We start from the raw sequence: 21224 nt of genomic DNA on the forward strand, positions 1-21224 counted from the left end.
CAGCCATGTCTCTGTAAAGCTATAATGTCATACTCCCAAGTGTCTACCTGTGCTCTCAGCTCATCCGCCTTATTCACTATACTCCTTGTATTAAAGTATATACCATTCAGCACAGGAAGACCTCCTTAATTACTACTTACTAACCCTTGTTTCCTCTGTCTTACAGATTCACTTTCTACATTCTTGCTTTCCAATTTCAGCTTTACTTCCTTCCCTGTTGAATCTATTCTCAGGTTCCCATCCCCCTGCCAAGCTAGTTTAAACTCTCCGCAACAGCACTAGCAAAACTCCCCGCGAGGATATTGGTCCCGGCTCTGTTGAGGTGCAACCCATCCGGTTTGTACAGGTCCCATCTCCCCCAGAAGCAGTCCCAATGCCTCAGGAATTTAAAGCCCTCCCTCCTACACCAACTCTCCAGCCACGCATTCATCCTCTCTATCCTTCTATTCTTGTACTCATTACCACGTGGCACCGTTAGTAACCCGGAGATTACTGCCTTTGAGGTCCTACCCTTTAATTTTTCTCCTAGCTCCCTCAATTCTGCCTGCAGGACCTCATCCCTCTTTCTACCTATGTCATTGGTCCCGATATGGACCACGACCGTCAGCTGTTCATCCTCCCCCCCAGAATTACCTGCGTCCGCTCTGTGCCATCCTTGACCCTGGCACCAGGAAGGCACCATACCATCCTGGAGTCACGTCTGCGGCTGCAGAAACGCCTCACTATTCCCCAAACTATTTAATCCCCTACCACTATAGCTGTTTTATTCTTTGTCCCTCCTCCCTGTGCAGCTGAGCCACCCTTGGTGCCTTGGACTTAGCTCTGGCTGCACTCCCCAGAGGCACCATCGCCCTCACTGGTGTTCAGAAGAAAATATCGGTTTGAAAGCGAGATGGACTCACGGGGGGTCTCCTGCATTACCTGCCTGGCTTTCTTCCTCCGTCTGGTGTTCACCCACTTGCCCTCTGCCTGCATGCTTTTAAGCTGCGAGGTGACCACCTCCTGAAACATTCGGCATTTAAACATATGAAGGGAGTGAATTTGGGGTATTTACCCACTAGATACCCACTAAACACAGCAGAAAAAAGTTATGGCGCTCTAATAACCACAAATTGCAGTGTAAAAGCCCATCGAAAGTCTGCAATGAACAGCAAGCACCGTTCGTTTGCCACTGACCGCAAAATCAGAGTATCGTGGAATTTGTGCAATTGCATGAACTGGATTGCAGCAGTACCAATTTCTGCCACTAGACCCAGGCGTTGAGCAGTGTCTGAGGGGGTAACACTCTCGCCTCTGAGTCAGCAGACTGCGGTTTCCAAACTTGTGACACTTCAGTGGAGTACTGAAGGACGAGGGGAGAATAAATTAACATGGATTGGTTAATAGACAGGAAACAGAGAGTAATAATAAACGGGTCATTTTCAGAATTGCAGGGTGTAACTAGTCGGGTGCCGCAAGGATCAGTGCTGGGGCCTCAGCTATTTACAGTTGATATCAATGACTTAGATGAGGGGACCGAGTGTAAGATAGCCAAGTATGCTAACAATACAAAGCTAGGTGGGAAAGTTAACTGTGAGGAGGATGCAAAGAGACTGCAAAGTTAATATAGACTGGTTAAGTGAGTGGTCAATAAGCTGGCAGATGGAGTGTAATGTGAAATTATCCACTTTGGTAGGAAAAATGGGAAAGCAGAATATTTTTTAAAATGTGAGCGACTGGGAAATGTTGGTATACAGAGGGATTTGAGGTCAATGCACACCAATCACAGAAAGTTAACTTGCAGGTACAGCAAGCAATTAGGAAGGCAAATTGTATGTTAGCCTTTATTGGAAGGGGCTTGGAGTATGGAAGTCTTGCTGAAATTATATAGGGCCCTGGTGAGACCACAGCTGGAGTATTGTGCACAGTTTTGGTCTCCTTGCCTAAGGAAGGATATACTTGCCAGAGAGGGAGTGCCACGAAGGTTCACCAGACTGATTCCTGGGATGGGGGGATTGTCCTATGAGGAGAGATTGTGTAGAATGGGCCTGTATTCTTTGGAGTTTAGAAGAATGAGAGGTGATCTCATTGAAACATATAAAATTCTTAAGGAGCTTGACAGGGTAGATGCAGGGAGGATGTTTCCTCTGTCCAGACAGTCTAGAACCAGGGGTCACAGTCTCAGGATAAGGGCTCGGCCATTTAGGACTGAGGTGAGGAGGAATTTCTTCACTCAGAGGGTGGTGAATCTTTGGAATTCTCTGCCCCAGAGGGCTGTGGAGGCTCAGTCTTTGAGTATATTCAAGACAGAGGTCGCTAGATTTTTGGTCACTAAAGAAATCAAGGGATATGGGGATCGGGCGGGATAGTGCAGTTGATGTATCTTATTGAATGGTGGAGCAGGCTCGAGGGGCCATGTAGCCTACTCCTACTCCTATTTCTTATGTTCTTATATTCACTGTTGGAGATGCTGGCTTTCGGATGAGATGGTAAACCTAGGCGCCGTCTGTCCTCTAAGGTGGACGTAAAAGATCCCACGGCACTATTCTCCTGGTGTCCTGGCCAAAGTTTATCCCTCAACCAACACTTAAAACAGCCGATCTAGACAGTTATGTCATTGCTGCTTGTGGGAGCTTGCTGTGCACAAATTGTGCTACTGCATTTCCAACATTACAACAGTGACTACACCTCAAAAGTACTTTATTAGCTGTGAAGCGCTTGAGGTTTTTCTTTGTTGGAAGTTATACAGTTACACAGTTAATCCAGGGGCTTCCAGTGGCAGAGAACGGGAACTCCTGCTGAACTCCTTTATCAATAGGCATTAACATTTCCTCTACCAGTCTGCCAGCTGCTTGATTAAGACTAAGAAAACATCCGATTGGAGCAGGATTACGGATTTAGAAGGACAAGTTGAAAGCGAGATGATTGATTGCTCTGTGGGACATGATGCAACCACGTGGTTCCAAAAGGCAAACAACTGCTCCAAATGCAGCAAATAAGGTTTGGCAAGTTTGCCAGAATTATACTTGACTTAATATCGGAAGGGTTGAAGGAAGAAATTTGCCAGGACTTCTGCTGAAGAGATGAACTGGATGAAGTGGAGTCCAGGACAGAATCAATTAATAAGAACATAAGAAATAGGAGCAGGAGTAGGCCATAAGGCCCCTCGAGCCTGCTCCGCCATTTAATACGATCATGGCTGATCCGATCTTGGACTCAGCTCCACTTCCCCGCCCGTTCCCCATAACCCCTTAATCCCGTATCGTTTAAGAAACTGTCTTTTTCTTTCTTAAATTTATTCAATGTCCCAGCCTCCACAGCTCTCTGAGGCAGCGAATTCCACAGATTTACAACCCTCTGAGAGAAGAAATTCCCCCTCATCTCAGTTTTAAATGGGCGGCCCCTTATTCTAAGACCATGCCCCCTAGTTCTAGTCTCCCCCATCAGTCGAAACATCCTCTCTGCATCCATCCTGTCAAGCCCCCTCATAATCTTATACCTTTCGATAAAATCATCTCTCATTCTTCTGAATTCCAATGAGTAGAGGTCCAACCTCCTCAACCTTTCCTCATAAGTCAACCCCCTCATCCCCCGAATCAACCGAGTGAACCTTCTTGAAACTGCCTCCAAAGCAAGAATATCCTTTCGTAAATATGGAAACCAAAACTGCACGCAGTATTCCAGGTGTGGCCTCACCAATACCCTGTATAGCTGTAGCAAGACTTCCCTGCTTTTATACTCCATCCCCTTTGCAATAAAGGCCAAGATTCCATTGGCCTTCCTGATCACTTGCTCTCTCTGCAGCCCTAGTTATTCGGTTCAATAGGTTACTGGCCAAATACCGTTTTCCCTTCCTGTCTCCTCCGCAGTTGTTGTAAGAATAATGTTATTACTGATTTTACCTGATCTTCTCATTAGGTTAACCCAGATTACAAAGTGAGCCCGGGAAACAGGATCATTGAACACATGTGGAAACCAGTGAAAGGTAAATGTAATATTAGCTGTCATTAGGAACCACCTCTTCACTCAGTGCAATGCATGTTTGAAATGACCACGGGCAGAGTAATACAGACACACTGTTTCTGAAAGTACAGTTACATACAATGACGGGACGTTACAATACCAGAGAGGCCCGTGTATAAGGGTCCACTGGCCTTCTCTCCTGCCTCGTTTTCTTATGTTCTCTCCTATTGTCTTTAACCTTGATGTCGTTCTGCATGATCTGCTCTTTCTCAACTTAAAATAATTCTCTCCCACACACAAAGCACCCCACCTCTCATTACCACCCACCCCTTTCACCAAGCAGATTCCAATCATAGAATGATACATCACAGGAGGCCATTCAGCCAATCGTGCCTGTGCCCGCTCTTTGAAAGAGTGATCCAATTAGTCCCGCTCCCTTCCTCTCTCCCCATCGCCCTGCAAATTTTCCACTTTCAAATACATCTAACCCATGGCGTACCTGCCCTGAGAGTGTTTGATGGGACAGTGTAGAGGGAGCATTACTCTGTATCTAACCCCCTGTACCTGCCCTGGGAGTGTTTGATGAGACAGTGTAGAGGGAGCTTTACTCTGTATCTAACCCCGTGCTGTACCTGCCCTGGGAGAGTTTGATGGGACAGTGTAGAGGGAGTTTTACTCTGTATCTAACCCCCTGTACCTGCCCTGGGACTGTTTGATGGGACAGTGTAGAGAGAGCTTTACTGTGTATCTAACCCCGTGCTGTACCTGCCCTGGGAGAGTTTGATGGGACAGTGTAGAGGGAGCTTTACTCTGTATCTAACCCCGTGCTATACCTGCCCTGGGAGGGAGTGGTGCATGAAACTAGAAATGATCCAGCGCTAAAATGTATCACCGTGAAATGCGCAATTTCACAAGAAACATAACCTACATGAAACTGTATTAGCGATCCCAATGATAAACTGAACGCAGTAAAGATTTCTAAACGGTTTGCTCGGCGCTGCTTGTGAATGGGGGTGGAGTTGGGGGACACTTTAGGGAGCTAGGAGCTAAATTAAAAAGTAGGATCTCAAAAGTAGTAATCTCAGGATTGCTACCAGTGCCATGTGCTAGTCAGAGTAGGAATCGCAGGATAGCTCAGATGAATACGTGGCTTGAGGAGTGGTGCAGAAGGGAGTGATTCAAATTCTTGGGACATTGGAACCGGTTCTGGGGGAGGTGGGACCAGTACAAACCAGACGGTCTGCACCTGGGCAGGACCGGAACCAATGTCCTAGGGGGAGTGTTTGCTCGTGCTGTTGGGGAGGAGTTAAGCTAATATGGCAGGGGGATGGGAACCTATGCAGGAAGACAGAGGGAAGTAGAATGGGGGCAGAAGCAAAAGATAGAAAGAAGAAAAGGAAAAGTGGAGGGCAGAGAAACCCAAGGCAAAAAGCAAAAAGGGCCACATTACAGCAAAATTCTAAAGGGGCAAAGTGTGTTAGAAAGGCAAGCCTGAAGGCTCTGTGCCTCAATGCGAGGAGTATTCGGAATAAGGTGGACGAATTAACTGCGATAGCAATTAACGGTTATGATATAATTGGTATCACGGAGACATGGCTCCAGGGTGACCAAGGCTGGGAACTCAATATCCAGGGGTATTCAACATTTAGGAAGGATAGACAGAAAGGAAAAGGAGGCGGGGTGGCGTTGCTGGTTAAAGAGGAAATGAATGCAATAGTAAGGAAGGACATTAGCTTGGATGATATGGAATCGGTATGGGTGGAGCTACGGAATTCCAAAGGGCAGAAAACGCTAGTGGGAGTTGTGTACAGACCACCAAACAGTAGTAGTGAGGTTGGGGACAGCATCAAACAAGAAATAAGGGATGCGTGCAATAAAGGTACAGCAGTTATCATGGGTGACTTTAATCTACATATTGATTGGGCTAACCAAACTGGTAGCAATGCGGTGGAGGAGGATTTCCTGAAGTGTATTAGGGATGTTTTCTGGACCAATATGTCGAGGAACCAACTAGAGAGCTGGCCATGCTAGACTGGGTGATGTGTAATGAGAAAGGACTAATTAGCAATCTTGTTGTGCGAGGCTCCTTGGGGAAGAGTGACCATAATATGGTAGAATTCTTTATTAAGATTGAGAGTGACACAGTTAATTCAGAGACGAGGGTCCTGAACTTAAGGAAAGGTAACTTCGATGGTATGAGACGTGAATTGGCTAGAATAGACTGGCGCATGATACTTAAAAGGGTTGATGGTGGATAGGCAATGGCAAATATTTAAAGATCACATGGATGAACTTGAGCAATTGTACATCCCTGTCTGGAGTAAAAATAAAATGGGGAAGGTGGCTCAACTGTGGATAACAAGGGAAATTAAGGATAGTGTTAAATCCAAGGAAGAGGCATATAAATTGGCCAGAAAAAGCAGCAAATCTGAGGACTGGGAGAAATTTTAAATTCAGCAGAGGAGGACAAAGGGTTTAATTAAGAGGGGGAAAATAGAGTACGAGAGGAAGCTTGCCGGGAACATAAAAACTGACTGCAAAAGCTTCTATAGATATGTGAAGAGAAAAATATTAGTGAAGACAAATGTAGGTCCCTTGCAGTCGGATTCAGGTGAATTTATAATGGGGAACAAAGAAATGGCAGACCAGTTGAACAAATACTTTGTTTCTGTCTTCACGAAGGAAGACACAAATAACCTTCCGGATGTACTAGGGTACCGAGGGTCTAGTGAGAAGGAGGAACTGAAGGATATCCTTATTAGGTAGGAAATAGTGTTAGGGAAATTGATGGGATTGAAGGCCGATAAATCCCCAGGGCCTGATAGTCTGCATCCCAGAGTACTTAAGTGGCCCTAGAAATAGTGGCTGCATTGGTGATCATTTTGCAATAGTCTATCGACTCTGGATCAGTTCCTATGGACTGGAGGGTAGCTAATGTAACACCACTATTTAAAAAAGGAGGCAGAGAGAAAACGGGTAATTATAGACTGGTTAGCCTGACATCAGTAGTGGGGAAAATGTTGGAATCAATTATTAAGGATGAAATAGCAGCATATTTGGAAAGCAGTGACAGGATCGGTCCAAGTCAGCATGGATTTATGAAAGGGAAATCATGCTTGATAAATCTTCAGGAATTTTTTGAGGATGTAACTAGTAGAGTGGACAAGGGAGAACCAGTGGATGTGGTGTATTTAGACTTTCAAAAGGTTTTTGACAAGGTCCAACACAAGAGATTGGTGTGCGAAATCAAAGCACATGGTATTGGGGGTAATGTACTGATGTGGATAGAGAACTGGTTGGCAGACAGGAAGCAGAGAGTCGGGATAAACGGGTCCTTTTCAGAATGGCAGGCAGTGACTAGTGGGGTACCACAGGGCTCAGTGCTGGGACCCCAGCTCTTTACTATATATATTAATGATTTAGATGAAGGAATTGAGTGTAATATCTCCAAGTTTGCAGATGACACTAAATTGGGTGGCGTTGTGAGCTGTGAGGAGGACGTTAAGAGGCTGCAGGGTGACTTGAACAGGTTAGGTGAGTTGGCAAATGCATGGCAGATGCAGTATAATGTGGATAAATGTGAAGGCAGAATATTATCTGAATGGCGGCAGACTAGGAAAAGGGGAGGTGCAACGAGACCTGGGTGTCATGGTTCATCAGTCATTCAAAGTTGGCATGCAGGTACAGCAGGCGGTGAAGAAGGCAAATGGTATGTTGGCCTTCATAGCTAGGGGATTTGAATACAGGAGCAGGGAGGTCTTACTGCAGTTGTACAGGGCCTTGGTGAGGCCTCACCTGGAGTATTGTGTTCAGTTTTGGTCTCCTAATCTGAGGAAGAACGTTCTTGCTATTGAGGGAGTGCAGCGAAGATTCACCAGACTGATTCCCGGGATGGCTGGTCTGACATATGAGGAGAGACTGGATCAACTGGGCCTTTATACACTGGAGTTTAGAAGGATGAGAAGGGATCTCATAGAAACATGTAAGATTCTGAAGGGACTGGACAGGTTAGATGCGGGAAGAATGTTCCCCTGAAACAGGGGACATAGTCTTAGGATAAGGGGTAGGCCATTTAGGACTGAGATGAGGAGAAACTTCTTCACTCAGAGAGTTGCTAACCTGTGGAATTCCCTGCCGCAGAGAGTTGTTGATGCCAGTTCATTGGATATATTTAAGAGGGAGTTAGATATGGCCCTTACGGCTAAAGGGATCAAGGGGTATGGAGAGAAAGCAGGAAAGGGGTACTGAGGTGAATGATCAGCCATGATCTTATTGAATGGTGGTGCAGGCTCGAAAGGCCGAATGGCCTACTCCTGCACCTATTTTCTGTGTTTCTCTTACAACAGTGACTACACTCCAAAAGTACTTCATTGGCTGTAAAGAACTTTGAGATGTCCGGTGGTCGTGAAAGGTGCTATATAAATCCAAGTCTTTCTTTTTTTCTTCTATATCCAATTCCCTTTTGAAAGTTACTTTTGAATCTGCTTCCACCCTTTCAGGCAGTGCGTTCCCGATCATAACAACTCGCTGCGTAAAAAAATCTTTCCTCGTGTTGCTTCTGATTCTTTTGCAAATCACCTTAAATCTGCGCCCTCTGGTTATCAACCCTTGTGTCATTGGTAACAATTTCTCTTTATGTACTCTTTGTAAACCTTTCAGGATTTTGAACATCTCTATCAAATCTCCCATTAACTTTCTCTGCTCTCAGGAGAACAACCCCAACTTCTCCAGTCTCTCCACGTGACCAAAGTCTTTCATCCCTGGAACCATATTTAGTCAACCTCGACTGCACCCTCTCCAAGGCCTTGACATTGGACATAAATCGCAAAAATAAAAAACAATCCCACTACCCTGAGGTAGACATTCCTTCCCTCACTGTGGCTGGTACAGCTAGGACCGCCCGCTGTCCCAGGCGCTCCCACTAGGGCACGCTACCAGGTGCTGCGGGTCCCCCAGAAAACAAATTCAGAACAGTGTCACAAGCAGGGACGTTGCACAGTTACTGCTCCGCGCCCCTGTAAACCCGGCACTGGATGTCCCGGCGGGGCGCTGGAAGCTGGCCATCCACCCGGAAATGTTCGCCGCCGCCGCCGTTACAGCCCCTCCGGGGTGCGAGCAGAGGCGGCAACACACGGGATTTCCACCCCAAATGTCTCTCTTAATGTCTCTTAGTAAAGCCAAGGATCTCATATGCCTTTTTTAACAGCCTTCTCAACTTGTGCCGCCACCTTCAAAGATCTGAGTACGTAGACCCCTAGGTTTCTCTGGTCTATCTGTATTAATTTATAATCCAACAGGGTGAAGAAATGCAGATACTTACCCCAGTATGCCAGCAGTCAGGAATACCACCCACACGTGACCCAAGCTCAGTGTGAAGGTGAACACTACCATCCCTGTGAAGGACAAGAAGTAAACGGCCAATGTGGTCTGTCTGAGAAAAAAGGAAAAAGACAGACCCTTTCAGAGGATCGCTGTTGTGTTGACTAACCACATAACAATGGTACATTATTATAGTGAGCTTCTGCAATTTTCCACAGGTAAAGGCCATCACTGATGGTTACTCGCTACCCCATTCCCACCGGGCTGGTCTGAATGACTTTCTGCTTTGGATGATGGTTATCTGCAGGGCTGCTGTAAACTCCCTTTTCAGGCAGAAACAGCCAAGCACATCACTGGGGGTGAGGCAGCCTTCATCTTTATCAAGTTTCCTCTCTGTAAATGCCCATCAGTGACAGGAATTACCCCTGGAGCTGCCTTCCCCTTTTAAAGGAGGCTGCCACATACAGTTTTATTTCATCAGCAATATTATCATCAAGGGAATAAACATTAACACAGACGTCCTAGGTTGGCGTTAGCCACACAAACCTTCCTAAACCACACATGACAGTTAAAAGAAGCACATCCTTCTGATACAGTCAGTCCAACACACAAGCTCCGCTTCTGCCCACGCTGACTTCATGCAGCCAACAGCTCCTGGCTGTGCAGAGCAGGGAATGCTTATGTTTAATATCTGGGGCAACCCTTTCCAACAGAGGCCCAGATCCTCACACTCAGCCTTTGGAAGGAAAACCCTGGTCAAGTTATTGGCAGCAGCAGCATTGCTTTGTTACATTACAAGATTAGGCAGCCTGGCGGTGTACCAACGTGCTGTTCCGCGGAGTAGTAGGATGCGGGTTCGTGCACTGCGACTCTTCACACGCTGAACTCCTGACCTCAGCTGGACCACGAAAGGCAAGGGCGCCGGATAGAGAAGAGGGGAAATCGGAGGAAGTCAACTCCGGCCGCTCTTGTGGTCCTTCTAGCACCCAGTTACAAAGTGGACGGAACTGTTCTAACAAGAAAGAATAGTCTAGGTTACACGGAGTCCCAGGGATGGGACTGCTACCACAGCATTTAACCACAAGAAGCATTGCAGGGGCCTAGGTGGAGGTGGCCTGCCTGCCTGCCCACCCTCTCAGCCAAAGAGTGGAGCTGGGGAGGGGAAGAAAAGGAGGCCTAAGAAGGGAAATACAAGCAAACAAAAATAAAAAGCTGTTGGGAGAGTGAGCGAGCAGTCATTCCCCGCACAGCAAGCACTCAGCTCCTGTCACAGCAAGGACGTGGCAAGCCTGCTGTGTTACACAGCGCCCACACTGAGTCGTCAGTCCACAGCAGAATGACCATGTCAGCACGTTCCCAAGCGAGGACGTGAGTGTCAGTCTTCATTGCCACTCCCACCGCACCCCCACCAGATTGAGCAAATGGTCAGTCATGCTGTGTTCAGCAGCATCCAGAGGGCACCCTGTCTGCATCGGTCACAACGGGTTGCACACAGATGTCACTGAACAACTGTACTGCCAGTCCTGTTAAATGGAGGATGCACACAGCACTCAGAAAAGCTAAGCATTAGTGACACATACAGAAATATATACAGACACACAATTGTGCAAGAGGTTTTTGGAACACGATGAAGTGAACTTTAATTTTATTAGCATCTTTAATGGTGTTGAAACCTCCACAAAGGCAAACATCACTTTGTTTCACAGTGTTACAGGATGTAGAGCATCAATTCAAATGAGACTTTCGCATCAAAATGGAGCTAATGAGAGCAGTACATGGTGCGCATGTAAATTTAAAGCGGGAGCGTCACAGCAAGAACCCCTTTTAAAATTCAAACCGTTGAGCTCAGCGGGTAAATACTTCATCAGGATGGGAGCAAACCAGAGAGAGCTGAAGGGCCCAGGCTCAAACCTAATCTGTGCAGATCGCTCATCCTTTGTGCATGATTCTGAGCCACACACCAGGAAGGAAGGCTCCAAACTCAATCTGCATCAAATGAGGGGGAGGTGCAGGACTACAGTAGGCGTCAGAATCCCCAGCCTGGCGATGGGGGTTGGTATCTGCGATCCACTGATCCCTGCTGGAAAACATTACTTGAGTGCAGGATCAGGCTTGCCTGTGCTAGTTACACCCTCCCCTCACCTAGGTGACACTCAGTGTGGTGCTCATATCTGATGAAACTACTGGAGAGCTACTGGTGCCTGAGGAACTGCAGCACAAGAGTCAGCACCTTCAGGGGAGGAGAATTCGTTCTCACAATTACAATGAATGGACATTCCCCTCCCTATTTACTTGGCATGAATATTTTGGTTAATCAAGGAGTACTGATCCACAGTTTGGAGAGTTCAATTAACAGACTGTTGATGGCAAATTACTATTTGTTAATAGTTTAATTCAACTCCTAAACACTGACAGACACAGTAACCCCTTTTAGCAACTGTTCAACGTCTCCTGAAGTACTAGCTTCAATTAAAACATTTCAACAAATATAAATGAAAGGATTGTATCAACGAAGGTTCACTAGACTGGTTCCTGGGATGGGGGGATTGTCCTATGAGGAGAGATTGAGTAAACTAGACCTATATTCCTTAGAGTTTAGAAGAATGAGAGGTGATCTCATTCAAACATATAAAATTCTTAAGGGGCTTGACAGGGTTAATGCTGAGAAAATGTTTCCCCCGGGCTGGTGAGTCTAGAACCAGGGGTCAGTCTCAGAATAAGGGGTCGGCCATTTAGGACCGAGCTGAGGAGAAATTTCTTCACTCAAAGGGTTGTGAATCTTTGGAATTCTCTACCCCACAGGGCTGTGGATTCTCGGTTATTGAGTATATTCAAGACAGGGGTCGATAGATTTTTGGGAACTAAGGGAATTAAGGGATCTGGGGATAGGGCGGGAAGGTGCAGTTGAGGTAGAAAATCAGCCATGATCTTGATGAATGGTGGAGCAGGTTCGAAGGGGCAATTGGTCTACTCCTGCTCCTATTTCTTATGTTCTTATCAAAAGTAAGATGATCTCAATTCATTCGAAGTACAGTATAATCGACATGCAGTGAAAAGATCTGTGTACACCATCCAGATCACACAATGTCCAGTGTAACAAGACACACCAGGCCAAACTTTTATACTTGCATGTTACAGAACTGAAGAGTGAGATAGAGGAGTTCCAGAGAGTGAGGAGAGACTGAGAGAGGAGCAGAGAATGAGGAGAGACTGAGAGAGGAGCAGAGAGTGAGGAGAGACTAAGAGAGGAGCAGAGAGTGAGGAGAGACTGAGAGAGGAGCAGAGAGTGAGGAGAGACTGAGAGAGGAGCAGAGAGTGAGGAGAGACTGAGAGAGGAGCAGCGATTGAGAGAGGAGCAGAGAGTGAGGAGAGACTGAGAGAGGAGCAGAGAGTGAGGAGAGACTGAGAGAGGAGCAGAGAGTGAGGAGAGACTGAGAGAGGAGCAGAGTGAGGAGTGACTGAGAGAGGAGCAGTGAGTGAGTTGAGGTTGAGAGAGGAGCAGCGACTGAGAGAGGAGCAGAGAGTGAGGAGAGACTGAGAAAGGAGCAGAGAGTGAGGAGAGACTGAGAGAGGAGCAGAGAGTGAGGAGAGACTGAGAGAGGAGCAGAGAGTGAGTTGAGGTTGAGAGAGGAACAGAGAGTGAGGAGAGGCTGAGAGAGGATTGAGGAGAGACTGAGAGAGGAGCAGAGAGTGAGGAGAGACTGAGAGGAGCAGAGAGTGAGGAGAGACTGAGAGAGGAGCAGAGAGTGAGGAGAGACTGAGAGAGGAGCAGAGAGTGAGAGAGACTGAGAGAGGAGCAGAGAGTGAGGAGAGACTGAGAGAGGAGCAGAGAGTGAGGAGAGACTGAGAGAGGAGCAGAGAGTGAGGAGAGACTGAGAGAGGAGCAGAGAGTGAGGAGAGACTGAGAGGAGCAGAGAGTGAGGAGAGACTGAGAGAGGAGCAGAGAGTGAGGAGAGACTGAGAGAGGAGCAGAGAGTGAGAGAGACTGAGAGAGGAGCAGAGAGTGAGGAGAGACTGAGAGAGGAGCAGAGAGTGAGGAGAGACTGAGAGAGGAGCAGAGAGTGAGGAGAGACAGAGAGGAGCAGAGAGTGAGGAGAGACTGAGAGAGGAGCAGAGAGTGAGGAGAGACTGAGAGAGGAGCAGAGAGTGAGTTGAAAAACAATAGCCACTCTACACTACAGGCCACCAGTGGGAAGGATATAGAGGAGCACATTTGCAGGGAAATTACAGCAAGGTGCAAGACCTATAGAGTAATGATAATGGGAGACTTCAATTATCCTATTATAGAATTGGGAGCGTAATAGTATAAAGGGTAGAGAGGGGGAAGAATTTCTGAAGTGTGTTCAGGAGAACCTTCTTGATCAGTACGTTTCCGGCCCAACGAGGAAGGAGGCATTTCTGGATCTGGTCTGGGGAATGGGGTGGGAAATGAGGTGGAACAAGTGTCAGCAGGGGAACATTTAGGGAACAGTGATCACATCATCATAAGGTTTAGGTTAGCTATGGAAAAGGACAGGGAACAATCTGGAGTAAAAATATTTAACTGGGGGAAGGCCGATTACAGTGGGTTAAGAAATCTGACCCAAGTAAAGTGGAATCAAAGATTGGCAGGCAAATCTGTAATGGTCTTTAAAGAGGAACTGGTTCGGGTCCAGTCGAGGTACATTTCCACGAGGGGGAAAGGTAGGGCAACTAAAGTCAGAACTCCCTGGATGATGTAAAGAATAGAGAGTGAGATGAAGCAGAAAAAGAGCGTGTATGACAGATGTCAGGCCGAGAATACATCTAAGAATCAGGCTAAATATAGAAAGTTCAGAGGGAAGTGAAAAAGGAAATAAGAGGGGCAGGGAGAGAGAGACTGGGAATAGAATGGCAGCCAACATAAAAGGGAATCCAAAAGTCTTCTATCGGCATATAAATGATAAATGGGTAGTCAGAGGAGGGGTGGGGCCGATTAGGGACCAATAAGGAAACCTACATATGGAGGTACTCAATGAGCACTTTGCCTCAGCCTTTACCAAGGAAGAGGATGCTGCCATAGACAGAGTGAATGGAGGTAGTTGAGATAAAAATTGATAAAGAGGGGATACTAGAAAGGCTGGCTGTACTTAAAGACGATAAGTCACCAGGATCGGATGGGATGCATCCTCGGATGCTGAGGGAAGAACAAATGAAAATTGCGGAGGTACTGGCCATAAGCTTCCAATCCTCCTTAGATACAGGGGTAGTGCCAGAGAGTTGCAAATGTTACACCCTTGTTCAAAAAAAGGGTGGAAGGATAAACCCAGTAACTGCAGGCCGGTCAGTTTAACCTCAGTAGTGGGGAAGCTTTTACAAATGATTATTCGGGACAAAATTAACAGTCACTTGGACAAATGTGGATTAATTAAGGAACGCCAGCACGGATTGGTTAAAGGCAAATCGTGTTTAACCAATTGATGGAGTTTTTTGATGAGGTAACAGGGAGGGTTGATGAGGGTAATGTGGTTGACGTGGTGTACATGGATTTCCAAAAGGCATTCGACAAAGTACCACATAATCAGCTTGCAGCAAAGTTGAAGCCCATGGAATAAAAGGGACAGTAGCAGCATGGATACGGGATTGTCTCAGTGACAGGAAACAGAGAGTAGTGGGGAACGGTTGTTTCTGGGACTGGAGGAAGGTATACAGTGGTGTTCCCCAGGGGTCAGTACTGGGACCACTGCTTTTCCTGATATATATTAATAACTTGGATTTGGGTGTACAGGGCACAATTTCAAAATTTGCAGATAACAAAAGTTGGAAGTATAGTGAACAGTGAGGTGGGTAGTGATAGACTTCAGGAAGACACAGACAGGCTGGTGGGATGGGCGGGCACGGGGCAGATGGAATTTAACGCAGACAAGTGTGAAGTGATACATTTTGGTAGAAAGAACGAGGAGAGGCAATATAAACTAAAGGGGCAATCCTAAAGGGGGGTATATGTACCGGGGGGGTATATGTACCGGGGGGTGTATGTACCGGGGGGTGTATGTACCGGGGGGTATATGTACCGGGGGGTGTATGTACCGGGGGGTGTATGTACCGGGGGGGTATATGTACCGGGGGGTGTATGTACCGGGGGGGTGTATGTACCGGGGGGGTATATGTACCGGGGGGTGTATGTACCGGGGGGTGTATGTACCGGGGGGTGTATGTACCGGGGGGTATATGTACCGGGGGGTGTATGTACCGGGGGTTGTATGTACCGGGGGGGTATATGTACCGGGGGGTGTATGTACCGGGGGGTGTATGTGCCGGGGGGTGTATGTACCGGGGGGTGTATGTACCGGGGGGTATATGTATCGGGGGGTATATGGGCACAAATCGCTGAAGGGGGCAGGGCAGGTTGAGAAAGTGGTTAAGGCTTACTGGATCCTGGGCTTCATAAATAGAGGCACAGAGTACAAGAGCAAGGGAGTTATGATGGACCTGTATAAAACACTGGTTCGGCCTCAACTGGAGTATTGTGTCCAATTCTGGGCCCCGCACTGTAGGAAGGATGTGAAGGCCTTAGAGAGGGAGCAGAAAAGATTTCCGAGAATGGTTCCAGGGATGAGGGACTTCAGTTACGTGGATAGACGAGAGAAGCTGGGGTTGTTCTCCTTGGAGCAGAGAAGGTTGAGAGGCGATTTGATCGAGGTGTTCAAAATCATGGGGGGTGTGGACAGAGTAGATAGAGAGAGAAACTGTTCCCATTGGTGGAAGGGTCGGGAACCAGAGGACACAGATTTAAAGTGATTGGCCAAAGAACCAAAGGCGACATGACGGGAAACTTTTTCACGCAGCGAGTGGTTAGGATCTGGAATGCGCGGCCTGAGAGGGTGGTGGAGGCAGACTCAATCGTGGCTTTCAAAAGGGAGTTGGATAAGTATCTGAAGGAACAAATGTTGCAGGGCTACGGGGAAAGGGCGGGGGAGTGGGACTGGCTGAAGTGCTCTTGCAGAGAGCCGGCACGGGCTCGATGGGCCGAATGGCCTCCTTCTGTGCTGGAACCGTTCTATGAAACTTTATAACCCATATCCACTGAGTGAAGTGCGCTGTATCTGACTTTTAAAAAGGGTCCATTGATGTGAGTCCTAGAGCAAAGAAGAATGGAAGTGGACAGGAGAGGCGGCACAATCAGCACAATTGATCACTGTGAAGGAATACAGTAGTTAGAGTATAAGGGTTGATTCTGTGATCCGATGCTTGCAGAGAATGCAGCCTGGAATAATGAACATGAATTGTAGAAACACCAGCAGCCATTTCTAAGATGCACTTGCTGCGAGTGCAGAATGGCAAAATTACCAGTAAAAATACAGCTTAGAAATAAATGCATAAACTTAAAATAACAGGTACTAAATGATGAAAACAGGGGCAAGAAAGGAAGAGGCAGAGCAGAAATGAAGTTTTACATTTTTCAATAATAAGTATATATTTATTAATGGAATTCTAAATACACTGTAGCTACTGCTAACTTCTCATTATCTTTGCTGTATTTGGGCATTTACCAGTACCATATTTTGCAAGCTGAAGGGTTTAAAAATGTGATTGTCCCAGCGAGCACAGAATTCCCTGGAGCTGGCAACAGAAAGGTTCATGGTTTTGTTTATTTGTTGGTTTACAATTGCCAATGCACCACTTGTGCATGAGAATATCAGGATGAAAACAATGCCTTCTCTTTCATGGTTTTCATTCAGCCCAACACAAAATAAGACTTGTCGAACAATTGTCATGAGGAAAATACCCATTTAAATTAAAACAAAATCCATGGATTTACATATCAGGTGCGAGGGACATGCTTCAGTGGTGCATTGTAGCTGAAAAATCTACTGCTTGTGATGGCGGGCCCACAACTCTCTGATACTGCCGTCACACGCGAGTGAGAGAGGGAGAGAGACACACACAGACAGAGAGTCAGAGAGACACACACACATACACAGACAGAGGTACAGACATAGAGAGAGAGACAGACAGATATAGAAAAAGAGATACAGGCATTCAGAGAGAGACAGAGACACGCACACAGTCAGAGAGGCAGAGACAGGGAACAAGAGACAGAGAGAAACAGGCTGACAGACAGAGACAGAGAGAGGCAGAGAGCAAGAAAAGGACATATTAGTAGGAGGAGATAGAGACCAACACTGACAGATTAATGGGATAAAAAACAGGAAGAATAATAAGTTAGACAAACACAGTAATAGTCAATAAGACACAGGTAGATAATGATCTGAGCGTGCCCCAAGCAGGAGCCGAAACACCACAATCAATCATTACATCCTTTTTCATAAAAAATGGTGCTTTTAAAAATTCATTAAACTTAAGGATGATGGTACATCCAGCATTCCCAGGGCAGGTACAGCATGGATACAGAGTAAAGCTCCCTCTACACTGTCCCATCAAACACTCCCAGGGCAGGTACAGCATGGGATTAGATACAGAGTAAAGCTCCCTCTACACTGTCCCATCAAACACTCCCAGGGCAAGTACAGCATGGGGTTAGATACAGAGTAAAGCTCCCTCTACACTGTCCCATCAAACACTCCCAGGGCAGGTACAGCATGGGGTTAGATACAGAGTAAAGCTCCCTCTACACTGTCCCATCAAACACTCCCAGGGCAGGTACAGGGGGTTAGATACAGAGTAAAAGCTCCCTCTACACTGTCCCATCAAACACTCCCGGGGCAGGTACAGGGGGTTAGATACAGAGTAAAGCTCCCTCGACACTGTCCCATCAAACACTCCCAGGGCAGGTACAGCATGGGTTAGATACAGAGTAAAGCTCCCTCTACACTGTCCCATCAAACACTCCCAGGGCAGGTACAGCATGGGTTAGATACAGAGTAAAGCTCTCCTTATCAGGGTATCAAGGGATATGGAGATAGTGCAGGAAAGTGGAGCTGAAGTAGAAGATCAGCCATGATCTCATTGAATGGCGGGGCAGGCTCGAGGGGCCGAATGGCCGACTCCTGCTCCTAATTCTTATGCTCTACACTGTCCCTTCAAACACTCCCAGGTTAGACCCTGTATTTCACTAGTGTGATATTCTTTCCATTTTCAATCCTGATCACGATGTGGGATTTCTTATTGGTTATTTTATATGAGGATTCTTACTGCTAACACACAGAGGGCCAAAATTCAGCCTTGCCGGAAACCTGACACCCTTCCTTTTTCAAAGAGTTTTTACCGTCGTTTCGGATGAGGCTGCCTCTTTCGCGAAATTCAGTTCTTGGTCATTTTTTTGAAGCGGCCAGGAAGTGGGCCATAATGGGAGTGGAAGTGTGGCGGTAAGTGGAGGTGGGACGGATTCCCCGCCGACGGCGGGGTGGTGGTGACATCATTGCGCGTCTGCGTCGCCATGCTCTCCCCTCCTTTAAAGGGGATTATTTAGGATTGGCCACTGGGCTGCCAGGGAGGGTTTCGGCCGGGCCAGCAGCCTGACACCCAAGAGGGGGTGCCAGGCTACCTGTTGGTGGCCCGGCCGAAACAGGGGGCATAACAGTGGACATGGACATCGGCCGGCAAAAAAAAAAGGGGCGGTGGCAGTGCGTCCGTCCCTTTAATGGGCGCCACACCGCCAGGGCGGATGGAGGGAATGAAAGGTGCACCAACAGAAAAAGCTGTCGGAGGGCAGAAGATTTTTTGGGCTGAATTTCGCGGGAAGTGGGGGTATCCGGCGGTTCGCGCACTGATGAGGTACTCGCGGCCGTTCGGCGGTGTGGAAGTGGGTCCGTCAGAAACCCCTCCCCGAGCTGAATTTAGCTTGCGCCGGTCATTCGACCAGAAATCGGCGGCCGCTCAACTCTGCCACATGGACGCAGCAGTCCAGCGGTAACAGGGCTTGCTGGGGATCTGAATTTGAGCCCCAAAGACTTTCAAGCTTGGCTGAGTTCATATCTAAGGCATGGGCTAGGATTTGAGGTGTTTGACCCGCCTCGAGCGGTTGGGGGAGTGACTGGACAGCACAGGATGTGTGTCCATGTGTGATGTCATGGACAGGCTCACTGCCCATCAGTCAGCCTGGTGTCAGCATGGCTTCCGTCCTGTGGGGAACCCTGAACACCAGGCCGTAACCGGAGGGAGGTGGGAGGTCTGACCCCGGGTAGAGGGGCAATCCCCAGCACCCCCCGCACACCCGTCTTTCCCTAGCCCCTACAACTCACCCCACACCCCCGTCATGCTCACCCACTCTCCCCCCCCACACTCCCCCTCTCCCCCCCCACACTCCCCCTCTCTCCCCCCCCACACTCCCCCTCTCCCCCCCCCACACTCCCCCTCTCTCCTCCCACCCACACTCCCCCTCTCTCCATCCCACCCACACTCCCCCTCTCTCCATCCCACCCACACTCCCCCTCTCTCCATCCCCACACACACCCCCTCTCCCCCCCCACACTCACCCCCTCTCCCCCCCACACTCACCCCCTCTCCCCCCCACACACACCCCCACTCTCCTCCCCCCACACTCCCCCCCTCTCCCCCCCCACACTCCCCCTCTCCCCCCCCACACTCCCCCTCTCTCCTCCCACCCACACTCCCCCTCTCTCCATCCCACCCACACTCCCCCTCTCTCCATCCCACCCACACTCCCCCTCTCTCCATCCCCATACTCACCCCCTCTCCCCCCCCACACACACCCCCACTCTCCTCCCCCCACACTCCCCCCCTCTCCCCCCGCCACCTCACCCCCACTCTCCCCCCCCACACTCCCCCTCTCTCCATCCCACCCACACTCCCCCTCTCTCCATCCCCACACTCACCCCCTCTCCCCCCCACACACACCCCCTCTCCCCCCCCACACTCACCCCCTCTCCCCCCCCACACACACCCCCACTCTCCCTCCCCCCCACACTCCCCCCCTCTCCCCCCGCCACACTCACCCCCACTCTCCCCCCCCCACACTCCCCCTCTCTCCATCCCCACACTCACCCCCTCTCCCCCCCCACACACACCCCCACTCTCCTCCCCCCACACTCCCCCCCTCTCCCCCCGCCACACTCACCCCCACTCTCCCCCCCACACTCCCCCTCTCTCCATCCCCACACTCACTCCCTCTTCCCCCCCCCCCCACACACCCCCACCCACACTCCCCCTCTCTCCATCCCACCCACACTCCCCCTCTCTCTCCATCCCACCCACACTCCCCCTCTCTCCATCCCACCCACACTCCCCCTCTCTCCATCCCACCCACACTCCCCCTCTCTCCATCCCCACACTCACCCCCTCTCCCCCCCCACACACACCCCCACTCTCCTCCCCCCACACTCCCCCCTCTCCCCCCGCCACACTCACCCCCACTCTCCCCCCCCACACTCCCCCTCTCTCCATCCCCACACTCACTCCCTCTTCCCCCCCCCCCCACACACCCCCACTCTCCTCCCACCCACACTCCCCCTCTCTCCTCCCCCCCACACTCACCCCCTCTCTCCTCCCCACACTCCCCCTCTCTCCATCCCCCCACACACCTCCACTCTCCTCCCCCCCACACTCACCCTCTCTCCATCCCCACACTCACCCCCTCTCCCCCCCCACACTCACCCCCACTTTCCTCCCCCCCACACTCACCCCCTCTCCCCCCCCCACACTCACCCCCTCTCTCCTCCCACCCACACTCACCCCCTCCCCCCCCCCACACTCACCCCCTCTCTCTCCTCCCCCCCCACACTCACCCCCTCTCCCCCCCCACACTCACCCCCTCTCTCTCCTCCCCCCCCACACTCACCCCCTCTCCCCCCCCACACTCACCCCCTCTCTCTCCTCCCCCCCCACACTCACCCCCTCTCCCCCCCCACACTCACCCCCTCTCTCCCCCCCCCACACTCACCCTCTCTCCCCCCCCACACTCACCTCTCTCCCCTCCCCCCACACTCACCCTCTCTCCCCCCCCAAACTCACCCTCTCCCCCCCACACTCACCCTCTCCCCCCCCCACACTCACCCTCTCTCCCCCCCCCACACTCACCCTCT

General features: G+C 49.3%; 2 protein-coding genes across 5 annotated transcripts in view; one reads left to right on the plus strand and one right to left on the minus strand.

Annotated features, from left to right (window-relative positions):
- erg28 (ergosterol biosynthesis 28 homolog) overlaps positions 1-21224 on the plus strand; it is an 88541-nt gene that overhangs the window by 65015 nt on the left and 2302 nt on the right. The window contains exon 6 of one of the 2 annotated variants that reach the window (XR_011589799.1): positions 3898-3953. The exons of the other annotated variant lie outside the window; for it this stretch is intronic. The gene's annotated coding sequence lies outside the window, so the exon portion shown is untranslated. Of the gene's footprint in view, positions 1-3897; positions 3954-21224 lie in introns of those variants that run through there. 2 annotated transcript variants of the gene reach the window in all.
- Positions 1-21224, minus strand: part of flvcr2a (FLVCR choline and putative heme transporter 2a) — a 275876-nt gene that overhangs the window by 48410 nt on the left and 206242 nt on the right. For all 3 annotated transcript variants that reach the window (XM_070870918.1, XM_070870919.1, XM_070870917.1), the window contains one exon: positions 9263-9373. In XM_070870918.1, the coding sequence (XP_070727019.1) occupies positions 9263-9373 (111 nt within the window). The remainder of the gene's footprint in view (positions 1-9262; positions 9374-21224) is intronic.

This window comes from Pristiophorus japonicus, unplaced genomic scaffold, assembly GCF_044704955.1.
Source record: "Pristiophorus japonicus isolate sPriJap1 unplaced genomic scaffold, sPriJap1.hap1 HAP1_SCAFFOLD_193, whole genome shotgun sequence".
NCBI lineage: Eukaryota > Metazoa > Chordata > Chondrichthyes > Pristiophoridae > Pristiophorus > Pristiophorus japonicus.